General features: G+C 36.9%; 1 protein-coding gene across 6 annotated transcripts in view; it reads left to right on the forward strand.

Moving 5' to 3' along the window:
• Positions 1-21,230, forward strand: part of NUBPL (NUBP iron-sulfur cluster assembly factor, mitochondrial) — a 250,736-nt gene that overhangs the window by 45,649 nt on the left and 183,857 nt on the right. For 5 of the 6 annotated variants that reach the window (XR_007518860.1, XM_049897604.1, XM_049897605.1 and 2 more), the window contains one exon: positions 12,954-13,044. Coding sequence is in view for 4 of the 6 variants with exons in the window: in XM_049897604.1 (XP_049753561.1) it covers positions 12,954-13,044 (91 nt within the window). In the remaining 2 variants the exon portion in view is untranslated. Of the gene's footprint in view, positions 1-12,953; positions 13,045-21,230 lie in introns of those variants that run through there. The other variant, XM_049897609.1, reaches the window with a different exon arrangement.

Genomic DNA, 21,230 nt, shown 5'->3' on the forward strand with positions numbered 1-21,230 from the left:
TGGGTTCCTTACTGCTAGCTTTTCTGTCCCCTCCTGCCTTCTAGTCCTTGCCTCAGGGCTGGTGTGCTCCTTTAGTCTCGTTTTGTTTTATGGGTCTGTCTAATCTTTGGCTGAAGGGTGAACCTCAGGAGTGACTTCAGTAATGAGCTAAAAGGGTGTCCAGGGGCCATATTCTCGGTGTTTCTCCAGTCTGTGTCAAGCCAGTAAGTCTGGTCTTTTTTTGTGAGTTAGAATTTTGTTCTACATTTTTCTCCAGCTCTGTTGTGATCCCTGTCAGAACATTCAATGGTAGTCGGGCGACATCTAGTTGTATTCAACTCAGTCTGGTGGAGACCATGGTAGTTGTCATCCATTAGTCCTTTGGACTAATCTTTCCCTTATATCTTTAGTTTTCTTCACTCTTGCTTGCTCCTAAAGGGATGAAATCAATGGAGTGTCTTAAATGGTTGTTCACAGGCATTTAAGACCCCAGACACTACTCACCGAAGTAGAATGTATTTTCTTTATAAACCATGTTATGTCAATTTAGCTAGATGTTTCCTGTGACCATGGTCTCCACAGGCCTCAGCCCAGCAATTCAGTCCCTCAGGAAGTTTGTGTGTGTCTGTGGAGCTTCCATGACCTTGTGGGATGGCTCATTTTAAGCCTAGTGGGATTGCAAAACTGACCAATCCCCTCATTAAGGTTCTATATACCTTATTTACATGACCCCTCCCCCCCACAAGGATGCCATGCACCTTATTTGCATTATTAGCAAGCTGTCCAGTTCCATTGGTGGGCCACGACCACCTTATTTGCATAGTCACATTCAATCACTTTGTAGGAGTCACAAGACTATGGTGAGAAAGGCCATATAAAAACAATTCATCATACTGTATACTGTAAGTCCAATTTCTGTGAAATATTGCCACTTATTTAGTAGAGGCTATTTTTTTACAGTGATCTCATATAAAACTTTAAACTAGACGTGGTTCTTGCTTTTAAAATAAAAAATAGTGTCAATTTGGATAAAAATTATAAGTGCACGTTAAGAGACATTTTATTATTCTCAAAGCTTTTGTTATGTATCTTAGTTATGTATATCATGTAATTAGAATGCTAGTTTGGATGGTGGTTTTGTGTGGTAAATAACTTCTTGCTGAGAATGAATGCTTATTTTCCTTGCTTGAATGCATAAAGAGGTCTTGGTGGAGGGTAAAGGACACCAACACTTACTGAGTACTTTTTTTGTGCTAGGAATTTGACTTAATTTGTTTAATTGGAGAGCGGCAGCATGTTTTACTGGTTATGTGTGATTCTGCAGGCATATTCCCTGAGTTCCTGTCCTAGTTTTTGTACTTACAAACTGCCTGACCTTGGGCAAGTTACTAACTTTTGTGCTCCTTGGTTTCTTCATCGAGAATTATTGTACATCTACCTCATACGGTTGTAGTGAGAAATAAGTGCTTGGCTGCTCTCTGAAAAGTTGGAAGTTCAAGCCCATCCAGTTGCTCCATGGGAGAAAGACCTGGTTATCTGCTTTCTTAGAGATTACAGCCTAGAAAACCTTATGGAGCAGTTCTACTCTGTCACATGGGTTTGCTATGAGTTGGAATCGACTCAGCTGCGCCTAACAGCAACAACAACAAAGTGTTCAGGAAGTACCTGGCACTTGGTGCTATATAAATGTTAATAAAAATATAAATGTTAGCTATTCTTTAATCATCACAAATTCACACTGCTTTGTAATCCTCACAAAAATCCTATAAGGTAGGTATCTCCTTAAGCTTTCTTTTACAGATGAAGAAATCGAGGATCCACGAGGTTAGGTAATTTATCCATGATCGCCCACTTATTAAGTGATGCAAATGCAAGTTTGCCTTTTCATGTGTTCTACTATGCCTTTAGTATGTTAGTTATTAAAAACAAAACAAAAATAGTACTCACTTGTATGACTCGTTGTGTTAAGTAACATTGACTTTAATTTATCAAAAAGGCGTTTTTGCTATCTTGCAATAGAATGGGTTAAACTCTTGAGCTTTGAGTATTCATATTTAAAAAAAATCTATTATTGATCCTTAATTTCAAATATTGCATCAAGATGTAACAGACCTTTAAAAATATACTGAATATTGCAGTGGCAATTTAATTGAAATTAATGACATAAATGTAACTTACCTAGGTTTAGGTACGGTGTCCCTGGGTGGCATAAACAGTTAATCCATCGACTCCTAGCTAAAAGGTTGGTGATTCAGACCCCCACAGTGGTGCCTGAGGAGACAGGCTTGGTGATCTGCTTCTGAAAGGTCACAGCCTTGGAAACCCTATGGTGCACTTCTGTTCCACACATGGGGTCGCTATAAGTTAGGATCGACTTGATGGCGTCTAACAACAATAAACAGGTTTAGGTAATGACATTTTTATAATATCATTTTATAGGTTATAATCATAATGGTACCTAGGAAGTTTTTCATAGATTTTGAACTCTATTTTAATTTGACATAGTAGTATCCTTATGTTTATACTTGAATATGGTACAAATGTTTCTTTCATGATCTAGTTGCCGTATGTGATTAAGAGGGTTTTCTAAATCCTCAGGGCTCAAATATATTATGGAAAGTGTAAGCAGTTATGCTTGGTAACAGAAAAATAAACCTTCACTGCCGAGTTGATTCCGACTCCTAGTGACCCTGTGAGACAGGGTAGGACTGCTCCATAGATTTCCAAGGCTGGTTTCAAGCGCACAGACGCACATACTCCATACTCACCCAACACAATAGAGTAAAATACTGTATTATAAGATAATCTTTTCTTTTTTTAGATAGGAAAAAAGCCACAAACTGCCCTTTCTTGTATTTTCTGTATGGTTTTAGGTAGAAAATATCATGCACACCATGCTTTAAGATTTCCTATTAGAAGCAGTAGCAAATTTGTTCTGACTAGCTCCCAAGAAGCTATTGATTGGCTAGATGTTTCCTTCAGTGTACCCTCTGGCCTACCTGTTAAATTTCTTTTGGTACAGTGCAACTTGCTGCCAGTCTTTCATTCTCCCACTTTTTTCAAGGAAGTTGCTTATAGGTTAGAGAACCCACCTCACTGCCCTCAAGTCGAGTTTGACTCTTAGCCACCCCGTAGTGTTTCAAAGGCTGTAAACCTCTACAGAAGCGGATTGCCACATCTTTCTCCTGCAGAGCCACTGGTTGTTTGGAACTGCTGACCTTAAGGTTAGTAGTCCAGTGCTTTAACCATTGCGCCACCAGGGCTCAAGAAAGAGAACCAAAACCAAACCCAACCCAGTGCCGTCGAGTCGATTCTGACTCCTAGCGACCCTATAGAACAGAGTAGAACTGCCCCATAGAGTTTCCAAGGAGCACCTGGCGGATTCGAACTGCTGACCCTTTGGTTAGCAGCCGTGGCATTTTAACTACTACGCCACCACAGTTTCCAAGAAAGAGAACAGTTACCCTTAATTTTACATTTAATATCTTCTTCCCTTTTTTTTTCCCTTAGTTCCCTTTCATTTCTAACATTAAAAAAAAAAAAAAACAAAAAAACCCACTGCTGTCGAGCTGATTCTGACTCATAGCGACCCTATAGGAGAAGTAGAACTGCCCAATACGGTTTCCAAGGAGCGCCTGGCGGATTCGAACTGCCGACCTCTTGGTTAGCAGCCATAACACTTAACCATCATGCCACCAGGGTTTCCATTTCTAACATATCAGTGGAAAATTGTTTCAGATCCTTTAACTTTCATTATCTGGTTCTGCCCAGTAAGAAATTATTCAGCTATTTCTCGCAGAACAAGGACCCCTGGTACCACAGTGGTTAAAGCGCTCGGCTGCTAACTGAAATGTTGGCTGTTTGAACCCACCAGCCACTCTGTGGGAGAAATATGTGGCAGTCTGCTTCCATAAAGATTTACAGTTTTGGAAACCCAGTGGAGCAGTTCTACTCTGTCCTATAGGATCGCTATGAGTCGGAATCGACTTGAAGACAATGGGTTTGGTTTTGGTTCACCTAGAACCATCTTTTTTTCAAAATTATTCTCCCCTATGCCCCCTGAATCTTGGCTCTCACCAATTCCTTTTTTCTTTCAAATTTTTCTCAGTAATTTTTTCCCCCATCACATCTCCCTGAGGAATGAGAAGGGCCCTTAATCCTCAGCAGGGCAGTGTTGGAAGGGTCTCCGCTTTTTTCACTGAGAGGAAGGGAACAGAGGGCATATGGAGACATGTGTTTCAAAACCACCTGCTTAGCGGCTGGGATTGTGAGTCTGCAGAGTGGATCAAGTGGTCTGTTCAGGTCTGATTCCTCTGGTTGCTGCTTTGCTTTGCTTTGGAAGAGCTCTCAGAATTGTAAATGATCTTCCCTGCATTGCAGTCTAGGTAAAGACATTCTTAAAGAATTTATGTTGGTTTTCCAGCCCTGTTGCTGCAGTATTTATCTGTTTTGGGAAAGGTTCTTGTTTAGTTAGGTTTCTAGGTAACCAGGCTTGGATTTTGGCAACAAAATGGTCGAGGTCACAAATGAAATGACTGTTATTTCTAGCAGTTAGTGTCTAGAAGCATCTTTTTCTGCGTTTTACACATTACCATGGTGATAGGAGATTTTCTAATTTTCTCTGTACTTGGAGACTTTACTTACAAGGGTATTAGGTTTTTTTCTTTCTTTAATTATACAAGCCAAGGATTTAAGGTTTTTCTTTTCTTAATCTTAGGTATTTTACCCCTAATTTACTTTTGCTTCTACTTACTAAGATGAAAACGTGGAACTTAGGATAATTGCTTCTTATTAAAAAAAGATGTTGCTATCCTGCTCTGGAAAGGGAAAGAACAACTCCTATGCAGCTTTTTTTCCTTTTTTTTAAAACAGAGCCCTGGTAGTACAGTGGTTAAGAGCTACGACTGCTAACCAAAAAATTGGCAGTTAGAATCTACCAGTTAGTCCTCGGAAACCCTATTGGTCAGTTCTACTCTGTCCTATAGGATCGCTATGAGTAGGAATCAACTCAACGGCAATGGTGTTTTTTAAAATTTTTCCGCTGAAAGGTAAACTTTGAGAGTGGCTTCAGTTCTGAGTTAGAAGGGTGTCGGGGGGGGGGGGCGTAGTCTCGGGGATTCCTCCAGTCTGTGTCAGACCATTAAGACTGGTGTTTTCTGTGAATTTGAATTTTCTTCTACATTTTTCTTCTACTCTGTCTGGCACTCTCTATTATGATCCTTGTCTGAGTAGTCAGTGCTGGTAGCTGGATACCATCTAGTTGCTCTGGGCTCAGGGTGGTGGAGGCTGTGGTTCATGTGGTCTTTTAGTCCTTGGGGTTAATATTTCCTTGTGTCTTTGGTTTTCTTCATTCTCCTTTGCCCTGGAAGGGATGAGACCAAAAGATGTATCTTAGATGGCCACTCGCAAGCTTTTCAGACCCCAGACACTACTCACCAAAGTAGGATGTAGAACATTTTCTTTACGAACCCGTGTTATGCCCAGTTAAGCTAGATGTCCCCTGAGACCATGATCCCCAGCCTTCAGATCCAGTAACTCGGTCCCTGAGGGTATTTGGATGTATCTAGGAAGCTTCTATGACTGTACCTCATTGTGCTCTATTATATACATAATATACATGCTGTATTTACAAATATGTATGTAAAAATATCCACAGCCTAACCTCTGTAGATTTGTGGGTGTACTGCTATGTGCCCTCTTTCCCCTATTCAGCATCCATATCTGCTTGTAAGTTATTGTTTGTTTTTATTGTTATTGTAGGATTATATGTTATAGTATTTACCATGGTTGCCTTTTTTTTTTCTTCTTGTGTTCCTCTAAGTGTCTTCCTTTGTCTCGGTCAAGTTGTGCTGACTTATTCTATATTTGTGTGTTCTCTTTCCCTTTAACGCAGTTAACATTGGTCTACTCTGTTGTTAGTGATTTCCCCTCCTCACCTCTCCCCTCCCTTGTAACCATCAAAGATTATTTCTCTTGAGTTTTTATAATAGTGGTCTCTGACAATATTTGTCATTTTGCGATTGACTTATTTCACTCAGCATAATGCCCTCCAGATTCATCCATGTTGTGAGATGTTTTGTGCATTCATCATCGTTCTTTATTGTTTTGTAGTGTTCCATTGTCTGTATGTGACATAATTTATCCATTCATCTGTTGATGGGCACTTAGGTTGTTTCCATATCTTTGCTATCTTACGTAATGCTGCAGTGCACATGGTGTGTGTATGTCTGTTGGTGTCACTGCACTTATTTCTCTAGGATGTATACCTAGGAGTGAGATTGCTGGATCATATGGTATTTCTATTTGTAGCTTTTTTAAGCACGTGCTGCATCATTTTCCATAGTGGTTGTACCATTTTACATTTCCACTAGCAGCGTATGGAGGTATAAATCCCTCACAACCTCACCAGCATTTACTGTTTTCTGAATTTTTGATCAGTGCTGTTCTTGCAGGGGTGAGATGGTATCTCATCGTGGTTTTGATTTGCATCTATCTAATGGCTAATGATTGCAAGCACCTTCTCATATATTTCTTGGCCTCCTGAATATCCTTTTTGGTGAAGTATCTGTTCATGTCTTTTGCCCATTTTGTGATTGGGTTGCTTGTCTTTTTGTTGTTGTTAAAGTTTTTTGTATATTTTAGACATTAAACCATAATCAGATATGTTGTTGCCAAAGGTTTTTTCCCAGTCTGTAGGTTCTCTGTTCACTCTTTTGGATAAGTCTTTTGGTGAGCATAAGTTTTTAAATTTTAGAAGGTCGTAATTATCTGGTTTATCTTCTGGAGTTTGCGTTTTTAGTCATGCTGGGTATTCTATTTATGCCATGGATTAGGGCCACTAGCATTGTCTCTATGTTTTCTTTCATGATCTGTATAGTTTTAGGTTTTACATTTAGGTCTTTGTTCATATTGAGTGAGTTTTTGTGTATGGTGTGAGATATAGATCTTGTTTCATATTTCTGGAAATAAATATCCATTTTTGCCAGCACCATTTGTTGAAAAGACTATTCCTTCCCCATTGAATGGACTTTGACCCTACATTGAAGATCGGTTAGTTGTCCATAGGTGGATGGATTTCCTTCTAGATTCTCACTTTTGTTCCATTGGTCTTTGTGTCTGTTGTTGTATTAGTACCCAGCTGTTTTAACTACCATGGCTGTGAAATAGGTTTTGAGATCAGGAAGTGCGAGGTCTCCTACTTTGTTCTTCTTTTTCAGTAATGCTTTACTTATCTGCGGGTTCTTTCCTTTCCATATAAAGTTAGTGATTAGCTTTTCCATCTGGTTAAAGCACGTCATCTCTCTTTTTTATGATTTATATTACTGTGTTTCACAACGTATTTATCTTTTACCCAAGAGTGTTACAAATGCAATTTGCTAGAGCCCAGTTCATACGTACTGAATTATAAGTTCTGGAGTTATAGAGTGAACAAATTATACAAAAATCCTTACCCTCATTTAGCTTCCCTTCTAGTGGAGGAGACACAATGTACAAGAGAAATAAGTAAATATATAGTATGTTAAATACTGACAGGTGCTAAGAAGAAATAAAAAACAGGAAGAGGGATAGGAAATGTACAGTGTGGTGGTGAGGGGGTTGCAATTTTAGATAGGGTGGCCAGTGCAACTCTTCCTGCACGGTGATGTTTGAGTCAAGACCTGAAGGAAGTGAGGGAGAGGAACTAGGTGGATACCTGTAGGAACAGGAGCCCAGGTCAAAGGAACAGCAACTGCAGAAGTCTAAAGGAGAAGCATGCCTTGTGTGTTAAGAAACTACAAGGAGGTGGGTGACTGGAGTGGAGTGGAAAGGGGGAGGGTAGTAGGAGATGAAGGAGCTCCAGTGGGTTAGTGGTTAGTTGCTCGGCTCCTAACTGAAAGGTTGCAGCTCCAACCTACCAATGGCTCTACGGTAGAGAGATGTGGTAGTCTGCTTTTGTAAAGATTACAGCCTTAGAAACCTTATGGAGCAGTTCTACTCTGTCCTGTAGGGTTGCTATGAGTCTGAATCGACTCGATGGCACACAACAATAACAACTGTAGGAGATGAGATGAGAGAGAGAAAGGGCTGTGATTGTTAGTGTTTAGGCTTTATGGTGTGTTGGAGAGAGACTTGGGTCCTAGGCCCAGCTGTGGCATTATCCCTGGACAAAACAGTAGACAGAAGACTAAAATGATCTCTTAGGTTTCTTTCTGCTCTAAAATAGAGTCCTTAATTTGAAATCTATTGTTTCTCTTCCATTTTAATTTTTCAATTTTTTTTTTTTTACAATTAGTTTATCCTATGGAATTCTTCTGTCCTATTCATGAGCTCATGTCTGCTTGTGGTCCATCTAGCCAGGTGAACTTTTTCCTCTGTGCACCTATTCCTCTTCTTTTCTCACTGAACTTGAAGATTTTGACAGTCCTTGCTGTCGGGTGTTATGAGTTGAAATTGACTTGAGGCAACAGAATTGGGTTTGGCTTGGTTGATAAACAGTAGGAAATTGTTCTCTTATTGACTTGTCCAGCCATTAGCTCTTTTTGTAATCAGATTCTTATTTAATCAAGCTAATAGAATTTAATATATTTTTTTCTCTCTACTGAAGAGATTGATGTTCTTATTAATGGCAGTTTGACTTAAAGGTAGGCAGAAAGAGAAGAAAGAAGATGCTCAAGTTAACTCCAAATTGAATAAATACCATTTGCAGGTCCAAAATTAAATTGAATGTAATGTGCAGGGAATCATGGGAGTCTTAGCTGGATACTTCTGTGGTAGGGACAACCTTTAGGTAATCTTAAATACTTACAAATAATTGGGTGGGACAGCTCTAAGATGTTGTTTTGATGGGTTCTGTTAACAGCCAACATGGATAAAAGGAACATGTCATGAAGCTTTACCATCTTCTTTAGTGTAAATTCTGTTGGAAGAGGAAAACAGCACCAAAACTGTTGTTGGTGCCTTTGAAATCCAGCACACACACAAATAGGACTTGTAGGCTTTAAAATTGCAGCTTTCATGCAGTAGTGATGAAACAGTATAATCACTCTGAATAATTCTGCCACCTTTTACAGATTTCACAGTGTGTTATAAATTATAAAGAAACAAATCCAAACATCTAAATGGTATCTTGGGGTTTGATCTGTTTTGTTTTGTGTCATCTGGTAGGCTGTGAGTACTGTAGCAAAGTCAGAAAAAGAGTATGGTGTTAGGCACTAACATATTAGGTGAAGTTTATGGTGACATTAAAGACAGCAGTCACACTTTACAATAATAAGTTTGCTGTTATTTTTGCTAATAAGCAATTCTTTATCTGTTGTATACTTGGTAAGGCTTGTATAGTGATTATTCTTGTAAGCCAGGCTGAAATTAAAGATAAAGAAAATGCTAATTGAAGCTTTCTTGACTAAGTATAATTATTTTAGAAGGAGTGAGGTAGAAAGGAGTCGTAAAACTTAGCTTGTTAGACACCCAGCTGCCTACATTTACTCATAGCCTTCTACCTTGCACATTTATTTTTCTGAAGTACAAAACTGTCTGTTTGGAAGTTTAAATTGGAAGACTATTTATGTACATAAAATATGAGCCTACTTAAAAGTAATGGAGTCAATTATGAAAAACAGATGAAGTTTATTTGACACCTTTGTAACATTATTGAATTCTAGACTTGAAAATCTGCTTAAGCTAATTTTTGTAGCCATGGTAATTTTACTGGTCAAGTAGCTATGTCAATTCTATATCTCATATACCTTAATTAATGTAGGCTTTGGTGTTTGTGTTAATGGACAGTGATTTTATTCATGATATGTAAAATATGAGAGAGACATGCAAATTTAGTTCTATTGAGACAGCCTGAAAAGTGTGCTTTTCATTATTTTTAAAAATTAACCAATTAAGGATAAGGAAGTATATCTTTACTAAGGTAGCTCACCTGACACCAAAAGAGATGGGTATGCTCTGCTTGTCCTTGACTCCACCAAAATTACATTGTGCAGTGATTGAATAATTTGGTCATGAAAAAGTTTATTCTCTAATTTGGGTGTGGCAAACTATGACCAGTGGCCCAAATTTGCCCCACTGTCTGTTTTTGTAGATAAAGTTTTATTGGAACACAGCCATACTAGTTCATTTACATATTACTTGTAGCTGCCTTGGTGCTATAATGGCTGAGCTGAGTAGTTGCCACAGAGATCCTATGGCCTGGAAGCCCTAAAATATTTACTGTTTGACACTTTAAGAAAAAGTGTGCTAACCTCTGCTTTAGGTGGATTCAAATTGTTGACCTTTTGGTTTTCAGCTGAGCTCTTAACTACTGCGTCACCACAGCTTACTTAAAACAAAAACAAAAAACTAATATTCAATGTTTCTAGTTTTCTCATCCATAAATAGAGATAATACCACCTTGCAGTGTTGTTATGAGTAAATAAGAAATGCTAATAAAATGCTTAATAGAGTGCCTAATGGCACCATGAAATTATTTAAGAAATGGGGAGATATAATTGGGGAAAGACTAGGTGTTTGTCTTGAGTGATTTAAGATGGTATATTCTTAGAGATTCTGATTCGTCCACAGAGCTGGCTGTAGAGGCATTGTTTATCCTGGTCCTAAATATAACATTGCAGATTAATTTCCCTTCATCCTTTCCTTCCTTTGTCCCTGCCTCCCTTCTTTCTTTCATTTCTATTTTCATACCTTCCTTCCATCTGTTTCGTTTTTCTTACCATTTTTGAATTCCTTTAGTTCCTTCTTTCAATAAATTCACATCTTTAAATATATAATTTTATACTTTGTTACAACTAGAGAGCAATTTTTGTTATTTATCTAGAGTTAGTAAACTCTTCAATCACCACACATATTTCTTGTATTTCCATCTCTTGAGAACCCTTGAACCTCAATACCTGATCACTTTCTTGCATCTGCCAACATTTCTTTACCATTGGTTTCTTACATCTCATCTGTTTCCTTTTTGATGTTTGCCAGCCTTAGAACTGAATTTAGGTCATTCAGTAATCACTCCTAGGAAGAGTATGCAGGGAACCTAATATGGGATACTCAGTTATTGTTAGTTCTATCCTTTAGAAAGCAGAGGAACCCTAAAATCTAGTACTCCTTGCCCCTTTACAGTTATGCGGTACCGCATGTAGGAGTTATCTATGTATATGTAAAATCAACTCTTGACACACTAAATGTTCGAGCAGATCTCTGTGGTCCAGCTAGCTAACTCAATTTTGTCTTGAACCATGGTGCCAAGGGCTTGCTTTTAGGCAGCATGGTCTTCTTCTAGGAGAGGTTTTCTCTTTTAGTGAATGTACTTGATATAGGTATTGCTAGAAAATTAGTTTGAAATATGGGCTCTGACCTCCGGCAGTTATTATAAAACTAATATTGATATAAATAAGAGAATAAGGAAAAATAATTAAAACTTTTGTTTTTGTTGGTATTTACTACTGTTTTGTGGTTGTTTTTAGTCCTTGTGTCACGAGACAGATATGGCAAAGAGGTGACATTCTAGGATGATAGTTACAGCTTTAGTAGATCCTTAGACAATAGTGTTAAAAATCAGTCACATTTCTAAAGGGTTTAGGCCCCTTCATTAGCCATTTTTTAAAATCTATTGTAATTTTACACTAAATTCTTTTGTCAATGGTTAAAAAAGGGTTTAAAATGGGTCAAAACTTCTCATTGAATATTTCTTTTTAAAGCTAGTGCCAAATGCATTAAACCTAAATTTTTATATACTACCATACTTTTAAACGTAAAGTATCCTTCCTATTTTCTCATTTATTTTACAGTAATCTGAGATTTTGGTAGAGACAGATGTTAATTCCGTTCCTCCTCGCCCCCCCCCGCCCCCCATGCCGAGTCATACAGGGATATTAAATGTTTTTTTTTAAAACTCGGTTTGAATTAGTGTAAAGTTAGGAACGTAAATGTTGAATTTACCTCATTTTTTCTATTTATAGGAACCAGACAGAGAAGTGTAACAAGTAATTTTGTGCCTGGAAATAGGTAGATTACATGGAAGATAAGAGATGGTTTCAATTTTTTTTCCTGTTTTTTGGGATGTTAAGAGTTTTATCTAGCTTGGGTACGATAATGAGTTTTAAGACTTGGCCAGTGAATAACCCAAAGGCATATGTTTAGTTATTAATATTTTGTTTACTTATATATGAGGAAACCAACAGTGGATTGATTTCATCTATGAAAAGAGAAAGAGGAGAAGTGGAAAAAGAAAAAAAAAAAAAAAAGACATATTTGGGAAGTAAATTTTGTTTTTCATTCCTTGGGTAAGCTGCTAATTAACTGGGAGCTAGCAAAAGAGACCAGTCGGGATATTCCGCCCTTGGGAAGCAGGATGTGTCATCAAAGAAAACAGCTTTAACTGTTTATGAATTTTCCAGAAGACCTTAGGTATTTAACTGTGATTTGCATGTAATAGGTTGCCTTTTATTGTCTGCCAGTATCCTTTTTAGAACGTCCATCTCATTTTATGCCAGGTCTGTGTCATTTTCCCTATTAGAATTTCTCACTTGCTTTATTATGTTCTTGTTTCCACAATCATTTTTCATTTTGTATTCTCTGGTGTGTTAGACAGACTTTCCAGAAGTTAATGCTTCAACTTCCTTGGGTTTTGTTTTTCATTGTAAATCATTATTTTAACAGTGTGTGTGTGTGCGTGATTTGTTAGTTTTAAAAGTCCTGTTCAGATCAAAAAGATCTTAATACGTGAAGCTATAGGGGAGACCTGAACTGCAATATGTAAATCGTATGGGGATGGATTTCTCTATCAATTATCTGGAAGAAATTAGTAAATCCAACAAAAAGTAATTACCTAGGTAGTTTGTTTTCCTTTATCTCACTGTTGTTCTGAAAGTTTAGGTTATGATTTTGGAATGTTTTGCAAATTTCCTTTTTTGTAGTCATATTTACAGTTGCTTTGTGCTTTTTCTTTGATGAAGAGTGGGAATAATCTTATGGTAAATGCTCTTTTCTTACAGTCAAAGGCCATTGGTTTGTTAGATGTGGATGTGTATGGCCCTTCAATTCCAAAGATGATGAATCTGAGAGGAAATCCGGAATTATCACAGAGTAAGTAAAGGTAGACATTATGGAATAGTTTCGTTTTTTATTTAGTATGTACCAAATATCAGGCTTTGTGTCAGATACCATCCATATGTTATACACAGTGTGGTGTCATAATTTAGAAGTCAGATTCTGGAGCCAGACTGGATTTGAATCCCAGCTCTGTCACTGATCAGCTGTGTTGCTTTCACTAAATTGCTTGCCTTCTTGGTGCCTCCTCCTCCTCCTTGTGTAAAATAGCATTAACAGTTGTACTTACTAGATAGGTTGCTGTGAGAATTAATATAAGTGTACTGCATTTAGCACAGTACCTGGCACATAGCAGGTGAGCAAAGACATTAGATAATCGTCATTGTCTCTTTACATTAAATGTGTGGATGTATGGGAGTATTTGAATAGAAAGTGTATAATATACTTAGTGCTAGAAAGGGTGAAAATTATTTTCTTTAATCTGATTTTCATTAGATTTGTCTTAAAATGCTTTAAAAAAAAAAAAAGCCCCCGAACATTACTTTCTTTCCCCAGCCTCTTCACTACCACCAGTAGGAACGAGTTATTTCTTTGAATAACTCTTTAATATTTACTGCTCTTGTCATGTCATTTTCTTACAAAGCTATCAAATATAAAACTTTAAGAACAAGGAAATGCTGTGATTAAAAAATGAAGAGTTGGAAAAACGGTTCCTTTTTCTTGAAAAATGATTTTCAGTGAAATTGTTTTATGAAAATTGTTTTCTAATTATAATAGGATTAAAAAATTTAATAATATCCTATTGGGATTTTCATTTTCCATAGGTCTAGGACACAAAATGACTATTTACCAAGAGATATTTTTTGGATTATCCGTGTACATAATAGAAGTATTCTTTTTTGTTGTCATTAAAAGTTAGATATTGTCTGCTGTTTATTTTAGGTACTTATGCTTGGGGTTTAGCTGTTGTTTGGTTCTGAATAATTCTTCACAAGACAGTAAAGATTCTCCCTAGTATTTTGAAAGAAGCTTGAAGATCTAGTGATGTTAAAATTGACCCTAGAAGTCTTATATTGCAAACACCAGCTTAGCTGTCTTCTTGTTTCATGAAAACATAAACTTAAAAAGTTAAGCTTTTCTAAATTTTTTGCTCTTTGTTCTTTTGTGGAATGCATACTTAGTTTGCAAATACGTGACATGAGCCAAGATGGCAAGCTCGCAAAGAAGGAGTAATGAATTTACGTACTTTAAATTATAGATTCGTTATGTCTGTCTCTTGATTAAAGTAATGTGAAAACTGGTGCTGCGTGTAGCACACGAATGATGGTAAAATGGAGCTCTCTATGTCAGTCTTAAGGAGTTCTATTCAGTCTATGCCAACGTAAATACTTGAAGTGAACGTTAATTTCTTTTTTCTTGTTTTACTGAAGCTGTAATCTTAAATTTGATGTTTGCAAATTGGCTGCCATTAAACAGACGTTATTGTAAAGTTGAGATACTGGAAATCTTGGAGAGCCTGAAAAGAGTACTTTTTTGTGTGTATTGACAAGCTGATCTTAAGTCGTTCAAGAAATAAACTGAATGGTTAAGGCACTGACTTTAAAAAATGTGGATTCTTAGAAGCCCAACTTATAAATTATTTTTGGTGAATCTTAGAAAAACTTGCCACCATTAGAGTAATTGGCATAATTTTTACATTTTATCATGTTGTACTCTATTACAGAAAACACAGCATGATAGAAAATTATTTAATTAATAATAAAGAAAAACTGTGAAAGATAGACTTTCAGCTAATAAGGTTTTGGAGAGATAGATCAATAAGCTGAGTCCCAGCTTTATAGGTGTTTTTAGACTAAGAAGAACACCTGTTTTTCTTAGACTTTGTTCTTAGTCTAAGCTAGACTAAGAGGAGGTCTGATTTCAAAATTGTCCCTTTTTCTTCATTATTTAGATGAAACATAATAAAGTAGTTTTAGTTAATTTGTTCATTTTAAAACTCCATGTTAGGGTTGGTGGATCCTATATTTATCTACGTTCTCTTTTTTATTTTGGGGTGGATTCTAGAAAAACTACATTTTTGGCAGTTATGTGACATTTTAGCCTTGATTACCAAGAAAAACTTTATCTTTGATTCTAGAGAATTAAATTCAGAAATTGCAGAAAAATTTAAGTTTATAATGCTTTTTGATTTCTTGAGTTGAGAATGTTTCTATCAGCCTAAAATGACAATAGTGATTTATCCATGTTATTAGGCAAAATTATGGTAACGAAAGTCAAGTCAGTTTGTAGAAAGGGTGTTACACAAAAATCTCAACAGATTGACATTATAATGGCTGCAAATGACCAGTTGCTTTGGGAACCTAATGGAATTTAGAATAATACCCATGTGCACTTGGGGAAACTAGCATCTAAACATGAATATGATCTTTTTTTTTTTTTTAAAGCACAGATAGTTATTTTGCTCCATTTTAACTTTTCAAATAACATAATACTCAACTTCATGTTACAGTATAACAAAATTATAGACCTAGAAATTATCAAGTAGAAATGTTTTCAATTGAAATGGCAAGTGAATATTAAATGGTAGTTGCACACAAATGTAGTGCTACATTTCACTAATGTAATATTGTTTTTCACTAAGCTTTTTAAAATGACTCTTATGGTAGAGATATATGCTCTCTTTTACTGTTTTGTGATGATTAATCTCCTTCAGAATAATTGTGAATTTATTAGGTTTACCAAAGAGTATCCTTTAATATACTTAGCTCATGAGGTAGGAAATTCTTAAGGCCTGTGGAGAGAGAGTACTAAAAATTGATATGTCAAGTAGTTTTATTGAGGATGACACAGCGCTAATTAATGTCTAAATGTGGGACTTTTTTGAGTAGGAAAAAATTATTCGTCTTTTCTATTGTTGTGGGATAGTAGTTTTGTGCTCATAGCACAGTATTCTGCTCTATCTGAGGGTATTAAGCTTTCTTCAGGTTTAGGAATAAATATGTGTGTGAGCTTATGAGACAGAAAAATTCTGGAAAATCAGCCTGGGCAAATGACCTTTTATAATAACATCCATCTCCAGTAAAATCTACAAGGAAGGGACTAAGATTTCTTAAAGGTAATTTAATTGCATAAAGAATGAGAGAGAACTCTGTAGTTATTCCTGAAGTCACCATGTTGTTTCCTTCTAGGGAAGAGAGGAATACTGTTCAAGTTGTTAATATGGATGGCTAAGTTCTGGGCCAGTGAGTGGAGCTCCCAAAGCTTATATTTATAACTTGCTTCTTCTGAACATTATCTCCTGGAGCCTTGGATGTTCAGCTGATGCTGGAATTCCTCAGATTACCTTTGGAGAAGGTTCTGGCATGTATTCCATAATTCCAGTGTTACACTAATGACTTTTTTCTTGCTACTTCCTTGGATTCTATTTAGAACCTTATTTTAGGCTTGGTTCTCTAGAGAAGCAAAACCAGTAAAGCATATATATATATATATATCTGGAAGTCAGACAAATAGGAGCCAGTTGCAGGATCCAAAACAAGCAAAAGCCTTTGAGCTTTTTCAGAGATTCCACCTATATTGGATATAGGCCACACCCACAAGGAAACTCCCTTTAAACTGCTGTTCACAGCAGATCCCATTATTGAGGTGATCACATTGTACCAGATCTCATCATGGAAGTGATCAGATCATCATATAACTACCAAACTACATCATAACTGACAAACCACCGAAAATCGTGGCCCAGCCAAGTTGACACAATCTTATCGATCACAAACTTCCTTTATACTTAGAATATGAAGACAAGGATGATCGAAGGAAGCTTAAAAGGTTGTTTTCATTTGCTCAGAAATGAAATCTATGTTCTTTGAAGAGTGCTCTCACCCTAGTTTATCAAAACAAAAGTCCATCCATCTCTCTATTTGGCTCATAGTTTCTTGCAGAGTTCATTGAATAGACCTGAACTAAATACCTATATAATGTGATAAACCCTTTTTCTTTTTCTCTGACATTCCTGAGCTGAAGAACAGTTAGCCTCTTTTCAGTGTCTTACTTGGTTTGCTGCAAACCATCCTAGCCAGGGGCTACAGGAAAGGAAGTCAGGGAAGAATGACTTGTTTAACTATAGAACAGCTCAATGTATGTTAGTAGCTACTGCCTGTTTGATTGTTATTTTGGTTTCCTTTGACGGGTTGACCAGATGTATCTGTATGTGTACCTAACAGATCAGACATCTTTATGTTTATGATTAGCACCTACCACAGGAAAAGATTAGTGGGGTATTCTTCTCCTATGCCTCTTCCACTCTTTGAGTTATATCAGAGAGTTGTCCTTGAGATATGTATGTAGATTAGTAGTACAGTGTATTTGTAATGTGGCCATATCTGTTAAGGCTGCTAGTACTTCACATTTCTCTTTCCCCGTCTAGTCCCAGGCTAAAAAACAAGAACAAAAAAATCTTTCTCCTTCTCATTTCCTAACTTTTTGATCACTTTTAATGTTTCTCAAAATTATCACAAAGTTTTCAGTATCTTTCTCTCAGATGAGATAAATTAGAAGAACTAGTATTACTAGGTAGTGGGCGGATTAACTTGCAGTTTAATTTATAATACTTTATTTCTATTTATGTGCCCTGTGATGCATTTGCTTTTTAAAGTAGGCCTATTATTGCTGATTTATAGTTACTTTAATAATTCACTGGGTCCTTTAGAAACCTTTTAGGTGTACTTTAACAAAACCTAAGCTTTTCAACAAAACTTTTTATTTTTAGGTTAACAGAAAAGCTTTTAAAAAGGAAACTAGTTGAGTAAAATGAATTTTGAAGGTGGAAGATGTGGGGCGTATTCATACATTAGTTGTGAGCTCCCCAGGAAAAGGCATGAGGCCATAAATAATGACACTATACTAAGAGGCATGAAAAGCTTTGAAGATCCAAACTGGGGAGACTAACTAGAGAGAGAAGAAATTAGATATGTTAACAAGAAAAAGCAATAGAATAGGACATCTTTTTCGCTTTCCTTTACTACTCCCGCTCTGGAATAAAGTTTGAATTCCATTGAGATTTTGTGTATGTGGCATGCATCCACACATGGTAATGGATCAGAATGGGATTTTGTTCATCAAGATTGAGTAGACTTGCTCTGGCAATATTACCAGCACTGGACATAGCAATACAGGGTTTCTTCAATAGTGTCTGTGGTGTCAACCCAGGGAGTCAACCTGTTCCTAAAAAGAGCAGTAATTACAGAATTTGGGAAAATACAGTAGTGATGTTTCGTTTACAGCTTAGTAAAAAAAAAAAAAAAACTAGTTTTTTTTTTTAAGTTTAGCTATAAGCCAGTTCATAAACTTCACTGGCCTACCAGTTGTTATGAATTGTAGCCCAAAATTGCTCCTTATGTTGTCCCTTTTCATCTGACGAAAAGTGATAGAACTTACTGTGTTCTGAATTCTTAATGTTATCATTACAAATATTATCATTTGTGATATTACCAGTATTACAAAGTGCTGTATTATCTGGCCCCCCTCACCTGCTGCCTACTTCTATAACCTCAATTCCAAAAATCTTACCTTGTTTCTCAGTGATTGCCAGTCACAGTGGCTCTGTTTCTCTAACATGCCAAGCATCTTAGGACCTTAACGTGTTTTTGTTCTCTCTGCCCTGAATGCCTCCCATTTCCACCACCCCTGATTACCACCAGTGGCTAACTCTCCTACCCATTAGGTCTCAGTTTAATGTTTCTTCTTCATGAGACCTTTTCTGACTCCTCAATCGCCTCAGCCTATCTTATCACAATTCCAAGGATATACTTTTTGTGTTATTGTCTGTTTAATTTTTTATCTCTCTGTCTGGACAATACAGTGTCCACAAGAGCAGAGGCCTTTTTGCTTGGTTTGTTTCTGTCTCACTAATGTGTGGTACATAATAGCTACTCAATAAATAAATATTAGTTGAACAAATGAATCAAATAGTCACCCCTGTTAAGTTTCTTGTATGTTTGCTACATGATTTCTTTTCTGGTTTAGATATATGAGTAACTTAATTTGCAAACGTATTTTTTTCTGAACAACAAAGGCAATTTTAAGACATTATCTTAGTAGTATCTTTGTGATATATCTGTGAAAAGTTGACTTGTACTGCTTTTGTCCATTCTTAAAAAAAAGGAAAAAAGAAAGTATCTATGTTCTTTTTAATTTGACTTTTGAGAATTATATGGAGTAAAATGATTTCTCAGCTTGTTTCAATATTATAGGTCAGTGCCAGCCTTTTTTCATATATTAGCTTTTAAATATTCAGTATTTCTCTGCATGCTTATAAGAGTAGAGGCCCGTGGAGCCTGAGCCTGAGTGTTCAGAATTCCAGCTTTGGAACTGTGAATACCTGGAAAAAGGGGAAGAACCAGTAGGGATGCACCATCATTCTTTCCCCTGATCTTCCTCACTGCCAGACTGAAATGGTACATGGACACTAATCTATAAACTTTATTTGAGTCGGTTTATTCTGGAGATTTGTGATTATAATAGGTTAGGGGAAGTGGTGGGTGAAGATAGTAAGGTTTTGATTTCATTTTGCTATCTCTGAGGTCTTTCATTTAAGGAAAAGAAAGCAGAAATAGCAGCCTGCAGTTTAATGGGCTTTGGGATCTCCCTTACACTTACAAACCACCAACTTTTTTTGAGGTGGTGTAGGGTATCTTAAGCTTGGGTTCCCCAGAAGTCAGAGCTCTACATACTACCAACCAACCTATTAGGGACCACAAAACCAGGAGTGAGGAAGGAAAGGAGGGAGTGTTACCAAGCTGGCTGTCACGAAATGTGCCACATCGCTTGACCATCTTCTGAGAATCTGTATAAGCTTCATCTCAGCACAATCTATTAGGGAGGAGGTGGGAAGAATTTATCCAACAGTGCCCGCTGATCAAAGGCTAACCTCAAGAGGTATTAACTCACCTGCGTTTCTGAATTGTGTATGTGTAGATGCCTAGTAGGCTCCTGTGGTGTCTGGTAGTGTCTCTCGCTCCAGCATCAACATTGAAGCTGTGGGGCAGGAAGTGAGAGGCACATAGTATATAGGCCTGAAGTAAGCTGCTCTTAGGTAGCCCTTCTGTGAGGTTAGTCAGAGCCCATGCAGAGCTGATTGTCACATGGCAGCTGGAATGAGAAATGAGTGAGGCCAAGAGGGTCTGGAGTGGTGCATATGGGGCTTCTGGTGCATGGGATGGGGCTGGGAATTGAACTGTCCTATAACCCAGTGGCACAGTGGTTAAGAGCTACGGCAGCCAACCAAAAGGTTGGCAGTTTGAATCCACCAGCTGCTCTTTGGAAACTCTCTGGGGAAGTTCTGCTCTGTCCTGTGGTGTTGGTGTGAGTCAGAATCGATTTGATGGCAACAGGTTTGGTTTTTGGTTTTATATCTCAGACAGCTACTTCAGTGTAATCCCTTATTGGCTAATGCTAGGACACGAGGGCGGGGGACGAATAAGATGCTGGCTTCTTTCCAAATTTTGATATTATGAACTCTTAAGAGAATATAGTTGGTCTCCCAAATTTGTTAAACCAGTACATTTCAAAATTTTATTTCTTAAGGGAGTGCATAGCTTAAAGGTGTATTTAAAAAATATTTAGAAATTCAAAGTTGTCTTCAATAAAATATATATAGAAAATAAAATGTATTTTATATATTTTGTTTATTTTATTGTTTCAACTGGATATTTTTTGATTTTTAATATCTAAAATATTTGTTAACATCAAAGTTCAGGACTGAAATGTCACTTCTCTAAAAATGAGGTTTATGAGGGGAGACGTCATATTGGTCAATTTTGAGTACGATAGTATTGTGGAGATTGAAACTCTAATATAAGAGCTTAGTTTTAATGGCTGGTCATTTGAAATAGGAGCCAATCCATCTGTAAGCCAGTTTCTTATTTCAAACAAAGGACTACACACCTTTATAGTGTGTGTTGTGCTCTTGGCCCAGAGGTCTCTCAATAGCAAGAATACTTTACTGTCAGACTTGGGCAAGAGTAGTAACTAAAAATTGAGATACCAGGCTTACTAATCAGGAGGAGCTGAGCTCAGGTGGCTCTATTTAGATATATTAGTAGATACCATAGCCATTGAAAGAACAGATATAAAGTTTTTTTCTCAGAGATGTTTATCACAAATTCTGTGGCTGAGGAAGGGTACACACACACACATTTACACATACATACATATACATATTT

This window comes from Elephas maximus, chromosome 10 (genome assembly GCF_024166365.1).
Source record: "Elephas maximus indicus isolate mEleMax1 chromosome 10, mEleMax1 primary haplotype, whole genome shotgun sequence".
NCBI lineage: Eukaryota > Metazoa > Chordata > Mammalia > Proboscidea > Elephantidae > Elephas > Elephas maximus.